The sequence below is a fragment of the Gavia stellata genome, chromosome 1 (assembly GCF_030936135.1).
Source record: "Gavia stellata isolate bGavSte3 chromosome 1, bGavSte3.hap2, whole genome shotgun sequence".
In the NCBI taxonomy this organism is placed as follows: Eukaryota; Metazoa; Chordata; class Aves; order Gaviiformes; family Gaviidae; genus Gavia; species Gavia stellata.
The window spans coordinates 12,681,448-12,704,622 of record NC_082594.1 but is presented as its reverse complement, the minus strand read 5'-3'; the positions used below and the strand labels follow the sequence as shown (position 1 = coordinate 12,704,622).

Genomic DNA, 23,175 nt, shown 5'->3' with positions numbered 1-23,175 from the left:
AGAGTAGTGTCAGCTACTGATGTTTCAGAACCTCCAGGATGAACTACTCTCCAAGTGGCTGCTCGAGCTACCTGGAGTCAGTGTCTCTAACATAGTGACGTTAAAGGGGATGGCTCCAGGCCTGGCTAACAGCTTCTAACTTCTCCCCTCACAGCTAAAACCTTCTGTGCCTCAGATGCAAGGCAAGCAGGATGGATCACCTACATATAATTAAAACCCAAGTCCCTTCTGCCTGTGTTGACCCTAGAGTTCCCTGCCTGTTCAGCTAGAGGCAAGGGTGGACAACTCTGCACCTCGCCGTACCTGCAGCCTGCTAGCAGCTCATATTCATCACCCTGAACAGGGAGATGTCACATCACCGCAAAGAGCACACTGGATGGGGCAGTGCTGCAAAGGCTGAGTTAGTTTAGAGGAAATGCAGCTTTCCCACAATTCATTCAACAGGCAAGCTGGCTTTATTACTTTTCAACTGTATAAACAGGTAATCTAGGTCTTCTATACATTCCATTAATAGGAAATTCTTAACATTATTAACATAATAAATAACATTTACTCAGCTGTGCAAGTCAGTGCAAAATGAATTGCACCACTACCAAAGTAGATAGCTCATCAAAGCATGTATTTCAAGTTAAAAGCAAGATGCCAGGACTGAATGGCATGATTGAGGCACTTGCAGTTTAAAACACCTGTGGTTTATCTCACTCCTTTACCACCCCTAGCTGTGGACTAGATGGGCTATTATCCCCTATCCTACAGCTTTCTCATAAAGTAGGATTTCTATAGAAAAATTTCACTCTTCAGACTTGAAAAGAATTCAACCAATCATTAAGTAAAATAATGCAGAAAAGTTATTTTGCTCCTTTTTTGAGTACTCAGACATCCATGGCCATTAGTGCTCACTAATGCAGTGTAGCACAACATGAACTAGGGCAGCTTTTCGAGGAGAGCTCCACAGGACAGCTTTAAAGGGTTGACCTGGTCTCCCTTAGACACTCTCAGAGTTCGTGTAACTGCAGCTGCACACAGAACAGAACCGACAAAAGCCCTTAAGGCTTAGGGTCGCAGCATCGTTTTCAAGAGGATGCATCTCGAGAAGCCTCCCAATGCACAGTTCAACAATAGCAGGAAATCGCACTGGCATTTCACCCACACCAATCCACATAAACCTGCGGTGCTTAGTGTGCTGAAAGAAAATGGAGGGACTGCCAGAAGCATAACACAAAAGGAACTGGTGGAGACCTATGGTTAGATTCAGTGGCTGGGTACCTTAAAAATGGAATGAGTTTTAAGCTAGACCATAATATATACAAACAAACCCAGGGATGGAGAATTAAGGGCCCATATTTCAAAAGTGCACTTAGCATACAGTAGTCTCTTTCACATAGCCAGAAAGGCAGCTGCTTTATATCCATAATGTGAGAAAATTTGAGCAGGATGGTTGAAGAACATCTCCTGCGGAACGGTCAGTAGTCCCAGCTGATATCATCTTTCTGTAGTGAAGTCTGTATGGTCTGCATGTCTCTCAACAACTGAAGATTTTTCCGACTCTTCTCTCCAGGTTTCACTTTGATGGGACCAGCATTCTTGCCTTTTGTGGTTACTGTAGTTGTTACTTTAACCTCACTAACGGGGAACCTGCTGTCTTTTATTTGTTTGGCAGAAGTCCTTTTGGACTTGCATTCTCTCTTAAGTCTCTCTAGCTGAAAGAGAACCCCAAAGACAAACATTAAGCAGTGACCTTGTTTCAGTTTATGTTATGTTCTGCAATTCTTCCAGACAGCTGAAATATCCCACTGCTTATCTCACCCACATAAGCAAATGGATGCTCCCAAGTCACCCTGAATAATATTTTGTTTTCCTTACACAGCACTGCTATATTCCCATCTTTAGAACTGTGTTCAGCTTATAGTCTCAACTACTAGGTTCTCTCTTTAAAAACTGATAAGCTGATTATGGGCGAATGTCTCCATCATGAACGTAACAGAAAAAGTTACATATGACAAAAAGTTGGTTTGTCACTGTTACCATCCAGTGATTAAAAGAAAAGAACAAACAGAAAACAAATTTTTCTACACGCATACTAGTGATTTTAATAGCCAGTCACTGTCAGAGATAGATAGACACAGCTTTAAAAAGAATACCAAAACTCTGCTGAGGTGAAGAGCTGGTATCCCCACACAGCACTATAAATCGCAGCTTGTAACACTCAGTCCTCAGCAACAAGGATGAGCTTCAATGGGGAAGTGGACAGAGTCTAAGGTGAAGATACATTCATGCTCTCAAACTGCAAAACGGCTGGCTTCCACAGCTCCCCTCGCTTCAGGTAGTGGTGCTCCCTCCTCCTAGTTTATAGCGTGCAGCAATTTCCCTGAACGCTGACTCCTAAAACTTTTGCCAATAGCTAGTCAAAAGCCTCAGTGTATGCAGAATCATCACTACTGGGAACTACTACACATCTGTTTCTCTGCAACAGTTCCTCTGAAGATCATAAGATATCAAAGGCGAGTAATGCCTCTGCTTGAAAACATTTCATGTGTCCATTTTGGATGTCAGCACCAATGCTCTCAGTACATATTTTGTGTCTAAGTTACATCAGATGAGGGTGAATCTTCTTGGTTCATATGAACTGAACCAGAACTGAACACATGGGGTTAAGCTCTTTGGAAGAATTTCACTAAAATGAATGAAGATTAAAGAAAATAGGGAATCAAGAGGTTTTATAGCTTTGAACAAACAGGCTACGCTATTCAAAACATTTTAAAAAGTTGTTTTAAACTGAAACAGATATATCAGGTTTTATAAAATGCAAATCAAAACATAAATAGGTCATTTACTCCAAGAAAGAACTGTTAAAAGATCCAGCTCAACACTGAAAGCCCCTGGGAATCTAGGTATCTCTCTAAATACAGTTGCAGTTACTGTAAGTTCAATGTGAAGAACAGCATTTCACGAGGGCTTTCCCCTCACTATCTGTGCAGCTGGTTGTCACAAGGGACCTCATGCAAAGTGGTTGCTTTGGTTCAGCACAGCTGTTTGACGTGTGCCAGGAGTGAGCGTGACTGATCAGAACACGGGTATCTCCTGACACATCAGATATCCAACCAGAAATATCTCCCAGACAGGCTGCTGGGAGCCCAGAAAGTGGACTCACACCTCTCAGCCCTATTTGCTGTTTCTCATCTTGTGTATTGCCCAACCAGCTTACATTGTGTTTACAGAATTCAACAGCTGTGGGATTTGCTATTGTACAGTATAGACTATCTTTTCCCTTTTTCTGGGGATGAGAGGAGCGTAAAATGCAATGCAAGGACAGATGCAAAAGCTCTGCCCAGGACAGGATGAAGAGTGGGCACGAAGGTGATGTGGTAAGACAAAAAGGATACTTCTGGAGAAATACTGGCATAGAACAATGGAGGCATGTGGACTAACTTTGGGACATCAAAGCTAAAGCTAGACACTACTGCTCTACAGTGGTTACTTCTGCTTTATTCAATTGCTGCTAGATTAGGACATAACATAAAAAACCCCCTTAAAATAGAAACCCTACAGAAGCATAAACATAATCAAAAGTAACTCACCTGCAACCGATGCCTCCGGACTTTGCTGATCTGGTCTGCCTTTGCTTCCATCTTTCCCACCAGTGCCTCAAGTTCCCTCTCCAGATCTTCCCTCACTGCAATGGTTGGGGCTTCCTGGACAAGCTTTGACAGCTGCTGGTGATCACTAGCATGGAATTCAGACAGAACAAAGCTTGCATCAGTCAGTCTCCCTTGGCTTCAGAAATAACGCTTCTTTCTGAACCCAGTTCAGAAATAACGCTTCTAGGAAACCATAGCATCAGCGGCCAGACAAGTTCAACATGCCATAATGAACCAGCAAGAACAGTTTTGCTGGTTAGCAGCATTATTACAGTAGCACAGCCTGGTGGCAGGCTGCTGCAACGCTAAGTTTCAATAACCTAAGTGGCTTCAAACTTCAATGCACACATTCAAAATAACCAAACAACCCCTTGAGGGCATGATCTCAGCACTCACGCAGTTACTATTTTGTGTCTGTCTACTACAATTGTGCAGCAGGATAACAGTTCACATCCTGTTAACCAGGACAAGCAAAATGACTAGTAAAGCTGTCCTTTAATGGAGTATTTGTCCATTCCATCAGGGGCTGTTACCACACTTCTCGTCTATCCCTCACAAATTCAACACTGTTGCATATAAACACAGTTCTGGAGTCCAGACTGTTTATCAGAATCTCTCTTTAACTGCAAGGAGAAATGACAGCCTCCGCAGCCAGTAGAACAAAGAGATTATATGCTAGAGACTTCCTAAAACTAACTCCTTCCTCAGGCAAAACCTTCCAACTTCAAAGCAAAAGGCAAAAATGTAAAGCATCTACATTCATAATCTGCAATGGAGAATATGCCAAACTCACAAACTCATCTGTCCAAATTCATCTTGTAAAGTCAGCAACACTTCTGAGAGCTCTTCCTGGGATGAAGAAGAGTCCTTTGGCAGAGATGACTTTCTGCTTTTGCTGACAGGATGACCAGCACTGGCGGGTTTTGCTAGTGGAGTATCATTTACCACACGACTGTTACACAAAGCTTTCGTGTGTTGTTTCATCAGGTGTAGGACATGTTGCACGTTAGCGCCAACTGAATGACTGGGACTGGTAGACTGGAAGGAAAAGTAAAAGAGACTTCTTTTAAATGGCATTATCAACAACCTACTTGATAATGGAGAACATTTAAAAACAACAGCCGTTTTGATTTGCTGCCAAGAATGTATTTTTTGTTTGAATGAATGTGAACTAGCAAGAACAGCTTGACTAGCAGCATAGAGAGGATCCATTTTTTGGAAATGCCACTTCAGTGAGTTACCGATATTCAACAAGCCTTTTGAAGACAAACTGGAAGGAAAGTCAAAGAAAACAGAATGATCTGACCACTGGGTGTCAGGAGTGCACCAAGCTAAAGCCTCTTCTGGAGCTGCAGCTACTGAGCATTAAGCTTTGGAATTAAGCAGCTCACCTTCCCAGCTACAAAGGGTACATCACCCAGACACAGTCTGTAATGGGGCTGCGTAGCGAGATGGCTTGTAAGAGAGCATTTCTGGAAAGAAAGAAAAGAGAAATGTTTATCAAAAGACGACATACAGCAAACCCGTTTTCCCTTTGCTTTGTAATAAAAGAGGCAACCTACCTTCCTGATTGCATGCATGCACCCTTACTTTACCCCTCAGTAATTGCCCTTCTCTTCCCCCCATGCTACCTTCTCTGGCTGCTTAGTTTTCTTCCTGGGTTTTCTTGCTTTTGGAGAAAGCAATGGTGATGCTGCTTGAATCAGTAGTCGGTTGGTTTCCAGGCCTGTCTGAAGCTTTAATTGAGGGAATAAGGGGAGTTACTGGAATTATATTAAGAGCTGATCAGACACAAAGCAAGCTGAGAATTGCAAAACAACAATCTTTAAAATACAGGCTCTCTGAAAGCAAGGGCTGCAAGTGTGTAGGATGCTTCGGCAGTCCAAGGTCCATTTAAACATTAAATAAGAATACTTCCTCTGGTAGCACTTCTCATCACTAATCCTATTAAGTTAGACCATTAGTCTTATCGCTGCCATACAGGCAAGTGCCAAAACATCAGCTATGCTTTACACTTGACAAAATATTGGGGAATTTGGGCCACCCAAGCCTGCTCAATTGATCCTATGGCATATAGTTAACAGACAACTATTCCTTCTCTTCTATGAAATTTGACAGGAAATACATCTATTGGAACAGTTAAGGTCAGGAGTCTCACTGTCACCAGTGAGCTCTATACACTTCACTATTCTTTCCAAGAGAAAGCTATGGTACAGCTTTAGAAACCATCTCCTAAGCAATCTCAACTAGAAGCATTCACAGAACCATTATTCATGATTAATTTGAGACACCCTCCTCTCCCCCCGCAACTCATGGCAAAGGTTAATGCTAGAGCCTAACACATTACCTGCATACTTCTTCAACATACAATGAATATTTAATGAACACATCACTTCAGTGTTAGCAGAAGAGTAGTGCCCTTATGGGCTCATAACCAGTAGTATATTGCCTCTTTTTTGCTTCCTTCCTCAATATTTCTAGTTATAATTATGAACAAGGGAGCATACTTGTTGAGCTTGATCTATTTAAAGCAGAGATCCTCATACATCCTCAACTATGAATTTGTCTGAATTTCTACTCCTCTTTCACAACTAGCTTCTTTTATTGAAGAAATCAAACTTCAGTGCACAGGTGCTGTTAAAAGAAGGTTTCCGGAAAGCTCAGAGAACTTAAGAACATTTGGCACCTCAGACAGGAGGGGGGGAAAAAAAAAAAAGACTAAACCAAGGTTTTCATTATTCTGTACATGGGAGACATTTTCAGCAAGTTTAGTTGAAAAGTTGATGGAAAGGAAGAGCTAATTACAGTGCATACCACTACAAAAGAAATTTCCTGTTGGTTACCTCAGCTGCCTTTTCCTGAACAAGCTTCCTCGCATGTTCTTCCTCCTGAAGCTTCTGTTCCAGCTCTTTCATTTTTTTCTGGTCAAAGTTGAATGAAAATAATAGTATTACTGATGAAACAATTCTTTTTTTTCCGTGAAGCCTACAATACTAAGAGCTTGAGCAAAAGTATTATCAGTTCAACTTACAACTTCAAGCTAAGTGAAGACTTCAGCATTAGAATGATAGCTGAAGTTTTGTCTGTATAAGCATAAATACAGCCGTCAAGTGCTTATGCTTAAAACTTAATTGATTTTTCTATTTTTACTTCCACAATTGGTTATCTGAATTTAAGTCACAGCCTACAGGGAGAGTAATACACAAGGCTGTCTTTCTCTTCAGTTGTAAAAAACCCCAGAAAGTAGGTTGTTTTGTGTACATTATCCTGAAATATTTTGTATTACAAAAGGCCTAACAAAGGTATATCATATATCATTATAAGCTGAGAGAAGACTTGCTTTATTTAGACCACTAAAGGTACTTTTGCTAATATCTCTAACTTAAACTCTTAGAAGAGAGGAATTTTTGAACGTCTAGCTACCTTCATAATAAAGAAGGGGGAAGAAAGTTTACATGATGCCTCTGAGATATCTTTAAGCAAAACTGAAATGATTTAATCTTTTTATGGTTAAAAACATGCAAGAACTCTTTGAAAGCCTTTTGCAAAGAAAAAAGTTAAGGGGAAAGGCACACATGTCTCTAAACCTTCCAACAAGATAAAAACCTTGTTTAAGATACACTTACTTAAACTCCCAATCTGAAAGTTATTAAATAACTTTCTGATTTTATACAGCAGAGTGAAAAAACTGATCCAGAGCTCCAAGACACAAAACAACTTCCCTTTTCTTCCCCCAAAGACTGATTATTCACAGAGCCACTAATCAAACTTAAGGCAGAAAAGCATGCAATTCAAAGTAACAGCTATATTTGTACACTTCTGTTTGTTTATAAACCCACTACACTGAGAACTCGAACAGGTAGTAAATATTTCAATTCTGCCTTTCTTAAGCATTAACTGCAAGATTAATGTAACCAGCTGTTATGCAAAGGCGTTAAAAGGCAAAACCCTGGACAAACATTGAGGACAAAGGCACTACATAAAGGAAGCAACTTTTTCTGTTGAACAAAAGTACCATTTTCACTAAATCCTCCCCCCCCCCATTTAGATCAGATATATTCCAGGTAACTTAAAATCCTCTTGCACCCTTTACAGCATGCGGCACAGTTCTTGATTTTCACGTGGTCAGTCACACAAAGATCTTTGTTTAACCTGTTAGGTGTGACAGAATTTTTAATACAGAAATATTGAAGCAAATCTTCTGTTTGAACTGAAGACTGACATGAAGCTAGGCCAATGCTTTTGTACTGAAACAAACAGAGTATTCACTCAGCCAGCTGTTTAGCTGCAGTGTGCAACTCAAACTGCACAGCAAGAGTGTATCTTATTGTGTTTTCAGACTCTGTTGGAAGTTATCTATCCAAGTTATATTCCCAAAAGAAAAATTTTTTTCTTGCTTATAGAAAAAGGTATTATGCAATCCACCTTCCAAGCTCAGCCCCCCGTCAGGCAGACACTCCCCATCACATAAGGTAGCATGGCACAGAAAGGGCACTGCAGGTCAGCACTGAGCTGCCTAAAATACTCTGTTCAGTCACCACTAACTGCTGCAAAAAAATTTCAGTGAAAAAACAGAAATTAAGTACTTCAACATCTATTTTTGCCCGTTTTCTAAAAGAAATGAAATTTCATGTGATCACCTCACCTATCCTTCTGGTTGTCACTGAAATAAATTTCAAACAACTTGAACCAAAGAAGACAGAAAGATACTAGTCCCCATAGATACAGAATACCTAAATCTCCTAAAAATGGGCTGCTGGGATAAACATCCAAATTAGTTTCACCAGAGAGAAAATGTCCCCAGTGTGAAGACAGCTTTTACCTCTGTGCTTCACTACCTTGCAAATTAGCACCTGCTTAACAGCTGAGCAGTCAGCATATACCCAGCTGGAAGAGGGCAGGTGTTGCTTCTCACCACCTGACAATTAGAGGATAGAGGAAAAACTAGAGGTGTAGGTAGCGTACAGCCACAACAGGATGCGAGGATTCATTACTTCTGTTGTTCACAGAATGGTGGGGTTTTATTAAGTCTCGTTGTTAGCATTAAGATCAATTACTAGCAACTACAGTTCTTCAGAAGTGTCACCTACACATACATTCAAATTCTGGTCATCTGGCCATACACAAGACCAGAGCCCAAACTGCGCTTTTAGGGAACAACCCTGTTCCCTTACTCCATCATCAGACATAGACATGTTCAGATCTTCTCAGGCAGCTATCCAGAGACTGCACTGCAGGAATACAGTTGCAATAAACATAAACTAGAAAATGCTTCTGAGGCAAGTACTCCGATTATGAGTAATTCACATGAATAGGAGTCTCAGCATTTCCTTTTCACAGGCAGGATTAACATTGGCAAATTGCTTGAAGGTAATACTTATAGGGCCAGGTAGCGGCTCTGCAGAGATTAAATGCTCTCAGTAAGATGCACACACAACTTGTGCTCTGGCAGAGTGTCTGAAATCAGAGGCAGTTAAATCATTGCTCACTCTTAAGTAGTCATCTCACCACTTTCCATCCATTTCAGCACACCATGTACAAATTCAACTTGGAAATGTTCCCGTGGTCTTGCCACAACTACAGCAGAGATCAAAGAGGCAACAGATGCAACTGCCTTGAGTGGAGAGTGCAGTCACTCTTTCAGGATTACAAGGTAACACTTAGCACATGGATGATCACATAGGAGCATAGCCTGCAAGCGCAGAGGCAGGCCAATCTGTCAATCAGAAAGTGGCTCATGACAGCATAATGATCACAAGGAAAATGACCTTTAGTCACAGCTAAATCCAGATTTCTCTCAGTTCCTAGAATTGATTCAAAATTGGGTGAATTTAACACCCAATTCCACTACTGTGATTTAACCATGACAGCTACTAATTCCTAAAGATATCAAAGAATCAAAGACATCTAGTCTGATCCAGAAAAAAAAAGAACTGTTAGGCTGAAACTATTTTCACCAGCCAGGCACAAAACCACAAACAACCCAGCCCCACCGAACTCCAGCTGCTACTAGTCAAAAACTTGGTAAAAGCCCTTCAGAAAGGAATTCAGGTTGCTGGAACAGTTCTTTCAACTCTGACCCTGGAGGAACCTACTGTTACTTTCAGTGAACAAGACCCAGGAAACACTCATCTCTCCTTGCAACTCACGACAATGGGGTGTCAAGATCTTAAATAGCTTGTTAGAGCTGCCTTGGGTCAGGGACTTCCAAGAACAGTTGTATCATCTAAGGGTCCTGCAGCAAACCAACCAGCTAAAGATCTACTATCAAACATCTCCTTATGTACTCCTGGAAAAACACCATCTACTTCAGCACCTAGTAAGGACTGATGTGCAGGGTGGCAAGCCTACAATTTTGATAGAGTCCAGAGCTGTCCTCAATACCACAATCTAATCATATACTATCTGCTCCTTTTGCAGAGGTGGGAAAGAAATTTGCAGGTGGAAGCCTCTCCCTGGTTAAGCCCTCTTGTAGCTCCCAGGCTTGGGAGTCTTGTGGTCTCTCTACAGCAGCAGAAAGAGTTCTGTGGACCGAACTTCAGAAGCCAACACCACAGATGGTACACAGAAAGATGTATTGGGTTTGCATGGCAAGGTTTTGGTAGCGAGGGGCTACAGGGGTGGATTCTGTGAGAAGCTGCTAGAAGCTTCCCCTGTGTCTGATAGAGCCAATGCCAGATGGCCTCAAAGACAGATCCGCCACTGGTCAAGGCCGAGCCCATCAGCGATGGTGATAGCACCTCTGGGATAACCTATTTAAGAAGGGGGAAAAGCTGCTGCACAAGAGCAACTGCAGCCGGAAAGAGAGGAGTGAGAATATGTGAGAGGAACAACTCTCAGGTTCCTAGAACAACACCAAGGTCAGTGAAGGAGGGGGAGGAGATGCTCCAGGCAGAGATTCCCCTGCAGCCCCTGGTGAAGACCATGGTGAGGCAGGCTGTGCCCCTGCAGCCCATGGAGGTCCACGGTGGAGCAGATATCCACCTGCAGCCCATGGAGGACCCCACGCTGGAGCAGGTGGATGTGCCCTTTATCTTGACCCTGTCCTGTTGAAGAGGGGGATTGAGAGAGTGGCTGGGTGGGCACCCAGCAGTCAGCCATGGTTAATCCAACGGAAGCCCATGGTGGAGCAGATGGATGTGCCCAAAGGAGGCTGTGACCCTGTGGGAACCCTGTGCTGGAGCAGGCTCCTGGCAGGACCTGTGGACCCATGGAGAGACAGGAGCCCACGCTGGAGCAGGTTCGCTGGCAGGACTTGTGACCCTGTGGGGGACCCACGCTGGAGCAGTCTGTTCCTGAAGGACTGCACCCCATGGAAAGGGCCCACACTGGAGCAGTTCGTGAAGAACTGCGCCTGTGGGAAGGACCCATGTTGGAGAAGTTCATGGAGAACTGTCTCTCGTGGGAGGGACCCCACACTGGAAAAGGGGAAGAGTGTGAGGACTCCTCCTCCTGAGGAGGATGGAGTGACAGAGACGATTTGTGATGAACTGACTGCAACCCCCATTCCCTGTCCCCTTGTGCTGCTCAGGGGGAGGAGGTAGAGAAATGGGGAGTGAAGTTGAGCCCAGGAAGAAGGGAGGGGTGGGGGAAGGGTACTCTTAAGATTTGGCTTTATTTCTCATTACCCTACTCTGATTTGATTGGTAATAAATTAAGTTAATTTCCCTCAGTTGAGTCTATTTTGCCCATGACAGTAGTTGCTGAATGATCTCTCCCTGTCCTTGTCTCAACACACGAGCCTTTCCTTACATTTTCTCTCCCCTGTCCAGCTGAGGAGGGGGAGTGATAGAGCAGCTTGATGGGCACTTGGCATCCAGCCAGGGTCAACCCACCACAAAAGAATATGACCAAACACGGTCATGTTGAACTTGTAAAAGCTACCGATTCAAAAGGAATCCTGAAAAGGCAGACTGGTTCAAACCCACTGACAGTCAGCCAGTGCTAGAGGCCTAGCAATGCCAGACTCCAGAATTCTGCACACAAAATAACTAGTAATAATTGTGTTTCTTAAGGAGAAGGGCAAGTGGCTAAAAGAAAAACACAAACACACCAAACCCACGTAAGTCAAGTCAAATCTGGGTCATAACAAAATATAACTGCTAGCATTCAGTAGCACGCAAAGGCATGAACTCAGAAGTGGAGAGCTTAGGAATGCCCCCAATCCTACATGCCTAGGCACCAACTAACCACAAAAGAGGAATACCAATACCAACAGATATTGTTAAGGCTTAACAAAACTCCAGCTCTTGTAGTATGTATTGACCTAAAGCCTACCTGGCCATGTAGACTTTCAGCAATAATTTAAGTTTTTACAACACTTCACCTTTAAAAAAATGTTTAGTTGCTGTCTTTCTCTACAGCACAAAGTTTTACTCAGCTCAATTATTGACATATAGCTATAAAGTGCTGATTACAATAAACAAGATAAATCTGATATAGTACCCAATAGAAATGACAGACCTCTGCTACGGACTGCATCGTAGTAAGTCTGCTGTACTCTTTTTCCAGTATATCCAGCTTTTCCAATTTAGACTGAACATGTGACTGATCAAGAAGCCGATCTCTCTCCAACGAGCCCTTGAAGGGAGAAGTGAAAAGCAACACAATTATAAGCACAATAAAACAAGACCTTCCATAGTAAGCCTGTGTCCGCAGCACAAAGGAGGCCCATAAACAGTCCAAAGGAACTACTACCTCCTCTGTGCAATTTTAGATGATGTTACGATTAGGGAGCAAACTGCACCACTGGTCCACCAATGCTGGAAACCTCGCACTCAACCAGATTCAGATGAAAGAGAATTCTGCGGAGTTGCTCCTCCCTCCAAACCCAATGTGGTAAAAACCCCTCATTATTCTGCTATTAGAGATGGCTTCCTTAAATATTTACTGCAGAAAAAAAAAAAATCAATAGACTGAAATAGGACAGCCACAGAGATGAATGAACAGAGAGCTCTAGGTGATCCATACTCCTATAAAACAAAATTCAAGCTCGTTTTAGATATAGGCCAAATCCCACAGTCACAGATGGTGGGAAATAGCAATTTTACTATTATTTCTACAGAATCAGTATTGCAGCCCCGGTTTAGCAAAAGTAGTACTAGTAAAGAAAATCCCCAAAGATCTGAAGAGTGTGAACACAAAAGGGAGGTTTTTTTTCCAGTGGCACATGGATGTATCACTGAGGGATAAGGATGAGCTACTGTAGTAAGCAAATCACGCAGAACCAAACAATTCTTACTAATATCGGAACCTGACATTGCCTTAGAGACAGGTCCTCAAAGTCAGAAAATACCAGGGTCCTGACAAGACTGGGAAATCTAAGTAGGGAAATTATCCACACCTAAGTATATAAAGGCCAGCTGAAATAGACATCCACACTTAAAAAAATTAAAATTATAGTAACTATGAAAAATCATGACATAGTTCATGATTTTTATAATTTAACCCTGAGATAGTCTTGAGGACACACCTGTTTCTCCAAAAGATGCGACTTCTCATTTTCTGCATGCTGGATCATTTTTCTCATGTAGTCCAGCTGTTTCTCTAAAAGGCTGCACCGAGACTCAGCAGCTGCCAGCTGAGAAGCCAGTTCTGAAGATAACAGAAGGCAGAAAAGTGAAGTCATGCACTGCTTGTTCCTGGCATTTTTTTCTGGTTTTGAGACGGTTCCAAAACAAACAAGAAAAGGACCATCTAAAGAAACTCACAGATTAAGCCTAATGAACTTTTGTATGCATGCAAATCCCTAAAAAAAAGTATGCTTTTAAAATTATTTCTTCATAACTCCATGTGTCATTGCAAAGTAAAAGATGCTGAACGAAGTAAATTAGAACAGTTTTATGCATTAATAAAAATCAGTTTCATAGAATCACAGAATCATAGAATGGTTTGGGTTAGAAGGGACCTTAAAGATCATCTAGTTCCAACCCCCCTACCATGGGCAGGGACACCTTCCACTAGACCAGGTTGCTAAAAGCCCCATCCAGCCTGGCCTTGAACACTTCCACATCAGTGTTCTGTAATACCTATATAAAGTTTGCAAACAACCTTGATTTTTCTTTGACACTTCAGTCTTGTCATGCTCTTTGTGTTGCATTTGTTCACTTAGTACTTTTTTATAGTCTGCTGTTTCCCTGCTGAGGTGTTTTACATTCTCCTCCGCCTGAAGCCGTTCCAACTCCAGTCGATGAATTTTTTCCTGGAGATTCTTCAGAGCAGAAAATATTGCTGTAATTGAACAAGTACGTTTTGTTAGATACCATTAAATCATCACTTCAAGGTAACAATGAACTTGAAACGTGTCTGTAAAAGCATGTTATGTAAGAAAGACAGAGTGTTCCTTACCAGCATCCAAGACTCCTTCCAGGAATTAAGACCTGCTTCCCTTTAAACCGTAACTGATTCTAAAACTAGTCTCAAACAAATATATGCCCTTGGTTCACGCCTTCATCTGAAACATTTGGGAAAGATGCATCCAATTCCCAGAACAAGGCACGTAAATATTCTGCAGATTAAGTGCGAACAGTGCATCTTCTGACTCTTTATCAAAAGGAAATAAAAGGTCACAACTAGATAGTTAAAACAGTGGCAGTTCTCTATATTATTATTCCTCTACAAGTGCACGCTAACACAACAAATATACAAACACGACTATGAATGATCACAGAGAGGACAAATTTTAGCTATCAGAAGAGCTATAAAAGTTATTATTTCTTTACGTGGCAGCTTTTTTTTTATTCTTCTGGTTTTGCACTTGTGTTCTCCTCCTCCCCCCACAAGACATGCATCTCCTCTGTGCTGAACAGCTTTCCCTCTTTCTGTTCCATTCCCTGCTTTAGCAATTACTCAACAAAACCTTTGTATATTCATCACCACAAAAAGAAAAGCAGTTGTAATAGAACTCACATCACCTTGCAATTAGACCATCTGCTGGTAATCTGATGTATTACGTCTCTTAACTGTATTGTTTAATTCTGCAAAGGGAACCATAACCATAAGCCCTTTCCCCTATACAGTCCTGTTAAAGTACAACACAGGAACTTCTATATAGACAGCTCATATAGCAGACTAATCTGCGAGGTCACATTAATCCACTCCTTTGTGCTTAAATCCACTGTAAAGAAATAATGCACCTTTATTACAGAATGCATGAGCACAAGAAAACTGTGACTACGTATTTGTTCAAGCATCAGATTACCAAAAAAAAAAAGGAAAAATAATTATCACAATGAGTTTTCCAGAGTAAAATATCATCAAATCTTGAAATGCAGAATAGCACATTAGACTATCACATCAATAAAAACTACCTGCTTTAAGGTACCTGTTACGTAAATAAGTGGGTGACAGCAGTGACAGGTAAGGGGAAAGTTATAGGTAACTTGGCCCTGTTTGCAAGATCAGAGTCACGAACTGTACCGTCTTCTCTATTTATATTACTGTTATCAGGATTCAGTTGAAATGCTCATAGCTGAAACTATGAACAGCTTTGTTACTATTGTCCTTAGAGCTAAACTGAAATCTCTGTATATTTACAATAATGACTAACAAAATATGGCAATGAAGCAATTCAGGCAATGAATAGATAAAGACGAAACCCAACAGGATACCAAGTATCATTCAGTCATCCTTATTAGAGTATCAAAATTAACTATGTATGCTGAGACACACACATATAAAACACAAAGAAATTCAAACCAAAATAAGCAGGATTTATTATGCTCCATTTCAGGATTTTTCAATATGATTTTTTTTTTTTAAATTGGGGGTTGGGAGGAGTGGTAAGGACCTCCAAGAACAATCAAATTTATTTTTCCATCTGAAGTTAATTCTCATATATCCTTAACCTCACTAAAATATACACCCCAAAACACTTCTGCATTTTTAAAAGCTATGCAAAAAGAGCAAGATATTGGATCATCTGCCTGTTGGATTTGATTTTCAGTACGTATTCATATTTACTTAAACATTTTTTGAAAATAAAGACATTTCATAATTTTTAAAAAGGGATACAATTTAGCAGATAGTCTCCCTCCGTCCCTACTTATTTCAGAGTTGGCATTCCCTGCTTGAAAAAAGTTGCCAAGTGAAAACTTGGAATTCAAAAGTTTGTCACTAATGCAACATGCAAGACAATCTATAAAAATATGTCTGCATCAGTAACTCATAAGAAAGCTCTTTCCTACACATCCAATTTTTAATCTGTCACAAGGTTCCTTTAGTTTTGTGTCAACAGCACTCTCAAAACTGATGGCATTGAGAGTATGAGAGCATACACTGCATTTGAAATAGCGCTTCAAGAACTGAGATTTCATCTACTAGGTTAGTAACATAGAAGTCTCTAGTAATTCAGACATGAATTATGTTATTGGAACAGGGACTTCAGCCCATCATGCTGATTTTTTACTTAGTTTGAGTAATACTAGGATTCATCCTAAGTCTTTTTCACTTTTTTCCCTATAAGGAAAAAATACCAAGTTTTTCATACCCTTAAGCCTCCATGCAACTCCAGTCTTCAAGGGAGTATTTTTGCAATGACCCTGAGCCAAACAGCTCACATCAAAGGATCAGTCCTGCTCTAGTCTCCCAACTCCCCTTGCCGCCTCCCTGTACTTACCCCAAGGCAGCTCTGGAGTATGCTCATTTCATGACAAGCCAATTCACCAACACAACAGAAAACTAACCAAGAATGTTTTTGTTCATGTCAAGTCAAGCAAAACAAATCTGTTTATCTGGAGATAACACCAGGACAAAAGTGGGAAAGAAAGGAGACAGAATAGCCTAGAAACAAGGAAGATAAATGGGAGTAAAATCTCCTGTTTTGCTGTTGTGATCTCTCTGTTCAGCACTATGCTGCATAATACTCTTTCTGTATGCTTTAAGTCTTCAATGATAGAATAAATATTCTCGCCACACCCTTTGTCCATGACAAGCCTTCCCATTTCAACAGCACCTCTTTACTCCAAACCGTTTTTGGGAATGAAAGTCTCCTTATTTCAAACTCAGCTGTGAACTCAAGAGAGGAAAGATTGAGGGAGAGGAGGACTGAAAAAGGGGCAAAGAAAAACAAACATGTCAGGACAATTTCACAAAGTACTCGGCCGATTTTACAGCTCTCTACTACTGAAGAAGAACATCATTCTTCAGCTGTAAGATTACCTTTTTCATTAGGTATTCTTCAGAAAGAGAAGTGCAAAGCACCTACAAAATAGGTGACCTGCACATCACTGGGAAGTGATAAAAGGGTAAAAAGACTGCAACCTTTGTAGATGTGGACATCTAGTATTTCACCATATGATTTAGAAACAGGTAAGAAAACAACTTTGCTGAACTATTACCTCTGCTGTTGCTTTCAGGATAGGGAATTACTGGTTTCCGTGGGGAGCGCAGCAAATCTGAATTAATAAATGGCTTGTACTTTGGATATTCTATAAATGAAGTTGCAGAGAGTCCATCTGTGGCTGATGCAGAGTTATGAGTTTTGTGCAGATCATCCTGAAAACACAACAAAGCTGTTATTCAGCACATTTGTTTCTCTGTCACAACAACAAAAAGTAGAATCTCATTAGATGACGTGTAGAAGTATTGCTGCAGGAGACTTATACCTCAAAAGCCGTATTTCCTTCCTTATAGCCTTAGGCTGTGTCATTTTTATATCAACTCCCCTCCACTAAAAACAGTATCAGAAAGAAAATATCTTTTCTGTACTAGTTTCCAATTTCCACTTTTGTTTTCTACTTACTGTCTCTTGCTTACTGTGAGAAGGTAATGCACAATCAGCTGGAAAATAGCCGTCTTCTTAACTACTGATTATACTTACTGCACACGAGACACTGTAGTAAGGTGGCCAAACCTGATAAAGCACACCCAGGACCACAGTTCTACATCCACTCATCTAACGTAATACCTCACTGACTGTAGATGGGGCAGAGGACATGCTCTCTCCTCACCTCACCCTTCCAGCTGCATAGTCCCAACTCCTCTTTTCCACTGGCTTCAATTCACCTTTCCTATCCTTCCATAAATAGACTGCAGCTCACTAGCAGACACATCTAGATGACTTTATGCTACACTTGATTAGTGGTATCAGCACAAGAAAAGCAGCAGCAGATCACAGCCAGGAAGGTACCTCTGCCTCTGAGCAGCAACATGCTGTTAGATCAGCTTGAGACTGTTCTCAAAAACAGTTTGCTGCGTTTTGGATGTTGCAATGACCAGAGGGGACCACCTAGCTATGAACGTGCTATGCTGTCAGGATACCATTAAACCATGCGCTTTCTAACAAGATTCTTCTAAGCAAAAGGGCGATGGCACCTAGCATACTGCCTTCATGGTTTTGACTCAAAAACTGGCCACCTGGCCTAAGCTTTCTGATTTGTATATATGAATTAAATAAAATACGAATGCTTATTTTTAACGTGCAAGAGTAATTTCTCTCAAGTGTACCCACCACTAAACATGTCAGTAACAGAATTTGAAGGTAACCTAAGAAAGAAGTGGGCTGCAGACAGATGCTCTGTGGAAAGCTGTAGGAGCACTGCATTTACTTCACTAATATGTCAACTGAGCAATTGCTGACCTTGGCAGGGTTTTTTTAAGCTTTTGCAAATACCAATTATTGGGAGCATATCGTGACCTAAATTAAAATACAGGAAGTATTTATGTAAGTATCTCATAGCAAATTACACAATGGCCCAAAATGCATTATGAGGAAGAAAGATAATACAGGGGAAAAAATGAAGAAAATTTGTAAGTTATTTAAAGCCTATACACAGCTAATTTCCTCTTGTAAATGAAGTGATTCATTGTGGACAAGAAAATTAGGACCCTAAGTACGCTGAATGTATCAATGAGTGTTTCTAAGTACAGTTTTATGAATGCTTTGCAGTTTGTGTTTATAACATTTTCCTACACAACATAATTGCTCTTCTTGGAATAACTGCATTTGCACAAGAACTTCTGCTACCACAGAAAGCCAATTAAAACACTAATCCCTAAATAAGAATATATTAATAAAAACATTTTGAATAGGTTTTTGTATGCATGCATATACACATGTTTTATGCTCAGCAGCCATACTGGTCTAACTAGAATGTGTGAATTTAAAACCAAATGAAAGCCTGCTAGGTGCTAACATCAAGACCTAAACCTCACTCCTGCAAAAATAACCATCACCGTTACAGGATGGTGAATTGATGAACATAGGTAGCATAATAAGACCAAATAATGAAGTAAAAATGAACCAAGCGAAACACAGTACTTTATGCAGCAGGCAATAAAACAACAGCAGCAATGTAAGCCTCAGCAACCCAAATGACAGTAACTATTGATTCAAATATCAACATACTATCTGCTATTGATTCAAATCAAAGGTATCCCATGAAACAGTCAAAAGAAAAGGGGACTCAGTTTGAAATCAAAGTAGGGCTGCCAGCATCACAATTTTCCTAGATGTCTTTCTGTTTCACCTGTAATACCTTGTCTGTGAATTAAAAATAACTACATAAAAAACCCAAACTACAGGAGGTTTTTTGTTTGTTTTTACTGGCATAAGTAACGTTTTTCTAGCCAACAGTAGACTAACTGAAAGAAAAACCTAGCACAGTCAAACACCTGAATGCCAATTTACATAAAGCAAAACAAATACAGACTTTTGACTAGTTGCATGTCTTCTAAATTTCACCTGGATGCAGGGTACAGGCACTGATTTGAATAGTGCAATAGTCAGTGCAGATATCTGCTTTAAATAAATACTGAAAAAATGGTGCTGAAATATTGTCTATTGTATAGGCAATTACTCTTTGCTTCAGTCTAAATAATCACTTGCTACCAAGTACATTTTCCTTATACGTTTAAGCAAAAGACTGGTTTATATTCCGTTTCACAAACAGTGACTTCTAAATAACCTGAGTGAAAAACGTGAGAAAGTTTATGAAACAGCATCAAGGAATTTCCCATCACAGATCTCAGACTCAAATATCACACCAATTCTCTGCTCTTCTCCTCAATTTCTCTCAAGGCATTAAAAATACTTAAGTCTGTTTCTGTTCTTGAAAATTCTGACAGGGAGCATCATGCTGCGATGCTCAGGAAAATCCTGAAGCATAAAAAAATACCTATGAAAATCAGGGAACTCTATATATTTATTCTGAATCTCAGCCAGGCCACATTTGCTAACTACATCTTCTCCCCTCATTCTGGGTACTCCCCATAGCCTTCCCTTCCTTAAGCCACACTAAAGCCTCATAATAGTAAATGAAGAAGCTTAGCAGTCCCACGAGGAGTTAAGCGCACCAGCATTACGTAATGGTAGCGAGCTGAGCACATTTAACCTTCACATGTCTGAGGACATTACCTTCCAAAATCCATTGCTGCCACCATTGCGTATCACCTTATCAGACATAACCTCATATGGAAAGCTTTAAAATAAGAATCAGCAACTTGGGGCAGAGGTACACTTTTCAAACCAAGCAACTTACGTAGACGGTAAAAGCAACCCACCATAACATTGTTGCTTCTTCTGTTGCAGTGAAGAAATATGGGACACCATGGAAAACTTTCCAGGCAGCTATTAATCTCAGTGGTATACCAAATGTTTTCAGTAAGAAAAAGGAAGAAAAGCTCTATGTCTTTCTCATTATCATACAGAATATGGCTAGATCCCTGGCCATTATCATACAGAATATGGCTAGATCCCTGGCCAGTAAAAATAACAATTATTTATAAACAAACTGTAGAACCAGAGAGGCAGAAAAATGTAGATAATCTCTCAGACAATAACTGCAGCAAAAAAGCATGGAGGCACCAAGTCAGCGTCTTTGGTACTAGCACTTTGACACTGGGAAAAAGGACTAAATTAGAGAGGGTGTATTGCAAGTTCTTGTATGGGTGCTCAGAACAGAAAAAAAAAGTAGTAACAGAAAAAAAAATTGAAGCTTGCTAATGCTTTAAATGACACCCAGTAGTCCTCATGCTTGGTTAAAAAAAAAAAAAAAGAAGCAGCTGAAATAGGGGAAAATTATCTAGAGACTGCGAAAAAACAAGACTAACCAAGTACTGAGTTCACTCAGCATAAAATAACCAAGTACCCAGTTACTGAAACGTTCAAAATAGCCATTTTGGAGGGACAATCTCAATTAGCAGCCTGCCCTCATCCCTCAGTACTACATTACTGGGACAGCGGGGAAGAACAGTCCCTATCACCCAGAGGCCAACCTAAGTGTGGTCTGTGCCTGCCTGATACACAACTCAGTCAGGAGTGCTCTAAATTTAAATAACGTCTCTTTTAATGTCTGCTAAAAGCAGACATTAAAAAGTTAACTTAGTCAAGACATTATATCAAACAGGGGAAAAAAAATGTTGGCACAATACAGTATTATTTTTGTTACGTTTCTGCTGCAGAGTTCCAGATGTATTAAAAGCAACTATTTTCAAAATTCAGAAAGTGTAAAGTTTGCTTTTTCCCTTTTTTTCAACACATACGAAAAGTCTTCAGCAGGCAGCTTTTTTCCTAAAAGTTTTGGTTTACTAACTAAATTAAACAGCCTGCACTCATCTACTTAAGACCAAAACTAGTTTTCTGACATCCTTCTCTATGCATGTCAGAAAAAATACCAGTCAGGAAGGATATAGGAGTCCTCAAAACACTCTGTCACCACCCTTGCTGGTGCAAGTGTAAATACTGGACCAAACTGCAGAGGAGGAAGAGACACACAACACAGAACACTGAGCTGGGTGCCCACCAAACACCTATTGAGACCCCAGACCACGAATCCTCACAAGACATATGTTGCATACCATCATTCAGCACGCTTTCTGCTGTCTCTACTCCTCCAAAGTATTACGTAAGACATTGCCGCTTACACAGAAAAAAAAGCAACCAAAAAACCCACTTGACTTCAGAGAGCTACAAACATCAAGCCAAAACATCAAACAAGAAACCCAGCTGGAAACACCTGCTTCAGGCGATGATCTGGTGGAGGCAGGCAGCTTCCATCCACCCAGCTCAGCACAGCCCGCTGTGCTTGCTCCAGCCAAGCCTCCATTTCTTCATGTCCCCTGTCACCAGCAGAGACACGGGTCCCGCTCCTTCTCCACGCTCCGCACCTTGAGAGGAACGTGAACGAGGAAATTCTGGTCCCCTGCTTGCAACCACCTACGCATTACCTCCAAATCAGCCAGGTGCTCACACACACGCCTAAAGATACAGGTATATACCGAAGTTAAACTTCAGTTTTCCCCAAAGAGGGAAAGAGCAGACACTAAATCCATTACCCGCTCTCCAACGGGATGCGGCAGCTTGCTGTGCTAGCGTAACTGACCCGTAACGGCACAGTCAAGTGTTTAACTGAGCATCTCCCGGCTTTGGAATAGGCGTTTTCAAAGTCACGACCCCAAATTATTTCTGAAAATAAACCGAAATACAACATTTTATTCCCATGCGCTTAAAAATACGTTCTCCAGACGCTGGCACGGGGACAGCAAGAGAGCTGGTTTAAATCGCGAAGTATCTTTCTCCCTTTCTGTCGCTTTTATAAAATACGTGTGCATATATGATGGGCTTTAATACTTAAACTGCATTTAAAAGACAAGAGAGCTTCCACCGCCCACGTTGCTCCCGGCACACCAGCAGCGGGCAGGCCGCTGCCCCCGGAGCCCGCCGCGGCCACGGCCCTGCTCCTGCCCAAGCCCCCGGCGGCCGGATTGCCCGCCCTTCCCCTCGCCCCGGCTCCAGTGCGGCGAGGCGCGGGCGAAGGCCCCGGGCCCGCCTCCCCCTTCCCGGCCGCAGGGACTGTGGGCGCAGCGCCGCACGCCTGAGGAGGCTCCGCCGGCCCTCATCCCCCGGGCGGCCCCGGCGCCGCGCAGCGGGGCCCGGACGGGCTCCCCCCGGACGGGCTCCCCCCCGAGCGGCCGCCCCCTCAAGAGGCGGCCGCTGAGTCTCACCGTGCGCTGATGACCGCGCGCCGCCGCCATCTCCGCGGGGGGCCCCCACACTAGTGCATGTCCCTTTAAGGCGCGACACCCGTGCGGCAGCGGCGCCTTTCGCGCTCATCAAGTCCCACTTGACTGACACGTCGGCTTGCCAATGGAAAGGGAGGAGCGGGGGTTAAGCCCCTCCTCCAAGGAATAAGAGGGCCCGTCATAGACTAGATTTGAGTGACACGTGAGCTACCCAATAAAAAAAGAAGGGCTCTTCTCAGCCAATCGAAGGGGACAAGTCAACAGCGGCGGTGCGGCCTCCTGTGGCCAATCGCTCGAGCGGGGAGGAAGCGTGTGGGAGGAGCGAGCGGCCGAGGCATTCGTGTGCGGCACACGGCGCCTGCCGCGCACGCGCGGAGGGCAGACGGCGGAAGAGGATGGTCTTTGTCAAAGTGAGCCCCCGCACTTCAACCAATCGGAAAGCAGAAATCGCCCTGGTCGGCCCAATCAGCGCCGCGGCCGCGAGGCCACCCAATCAGCGCCCAGCGCCGAGCGGGCCGCCCGCGGCGGGATTGGCGGCGGCGGGGTCTGCGGGGGCGGCGATTGGGCGGCGAGTTTT

At 42.1% G+C, this 23,175-nt stretch overlaps 1 protein-coding gene across 1 annotated transcript; it reads right to left on the bottom strand.

Annotated features, from left to right (window-relative positions):
* Positions 1–288: 288 nt before the first annotated feature.
* Positions 289–22,610, bottom strand: CEP57 (centrosomal protein 57). Its single transcript, XM_059835591.1, has 11 exons — positions 22,581–22,610; positions 16,976–17,132; positions 13,689–13,868; positions 13,111–13,232; positions 12,102–12,218; positions 6,482–6,559; positions 5,270–5,374; positions 5,030–5,110; positions 4,432–4,676; positions 3,579–3,723; positions 289–1,700 (listed from the first exon to the last, which is right to left on the bottom strand). The coding sequence occupies exons 1-11, from the start codon at positions 22,608–22,610 to the stop codon at positions 1,464–1,466; spliced, it is 1,497 nt and encodes a 498-aa protein (XP_059691574.1). The 3' UTR covers positions 289–1,463.
* Positions 22,611–23,175: the final 565 nt, after the last annotated feature.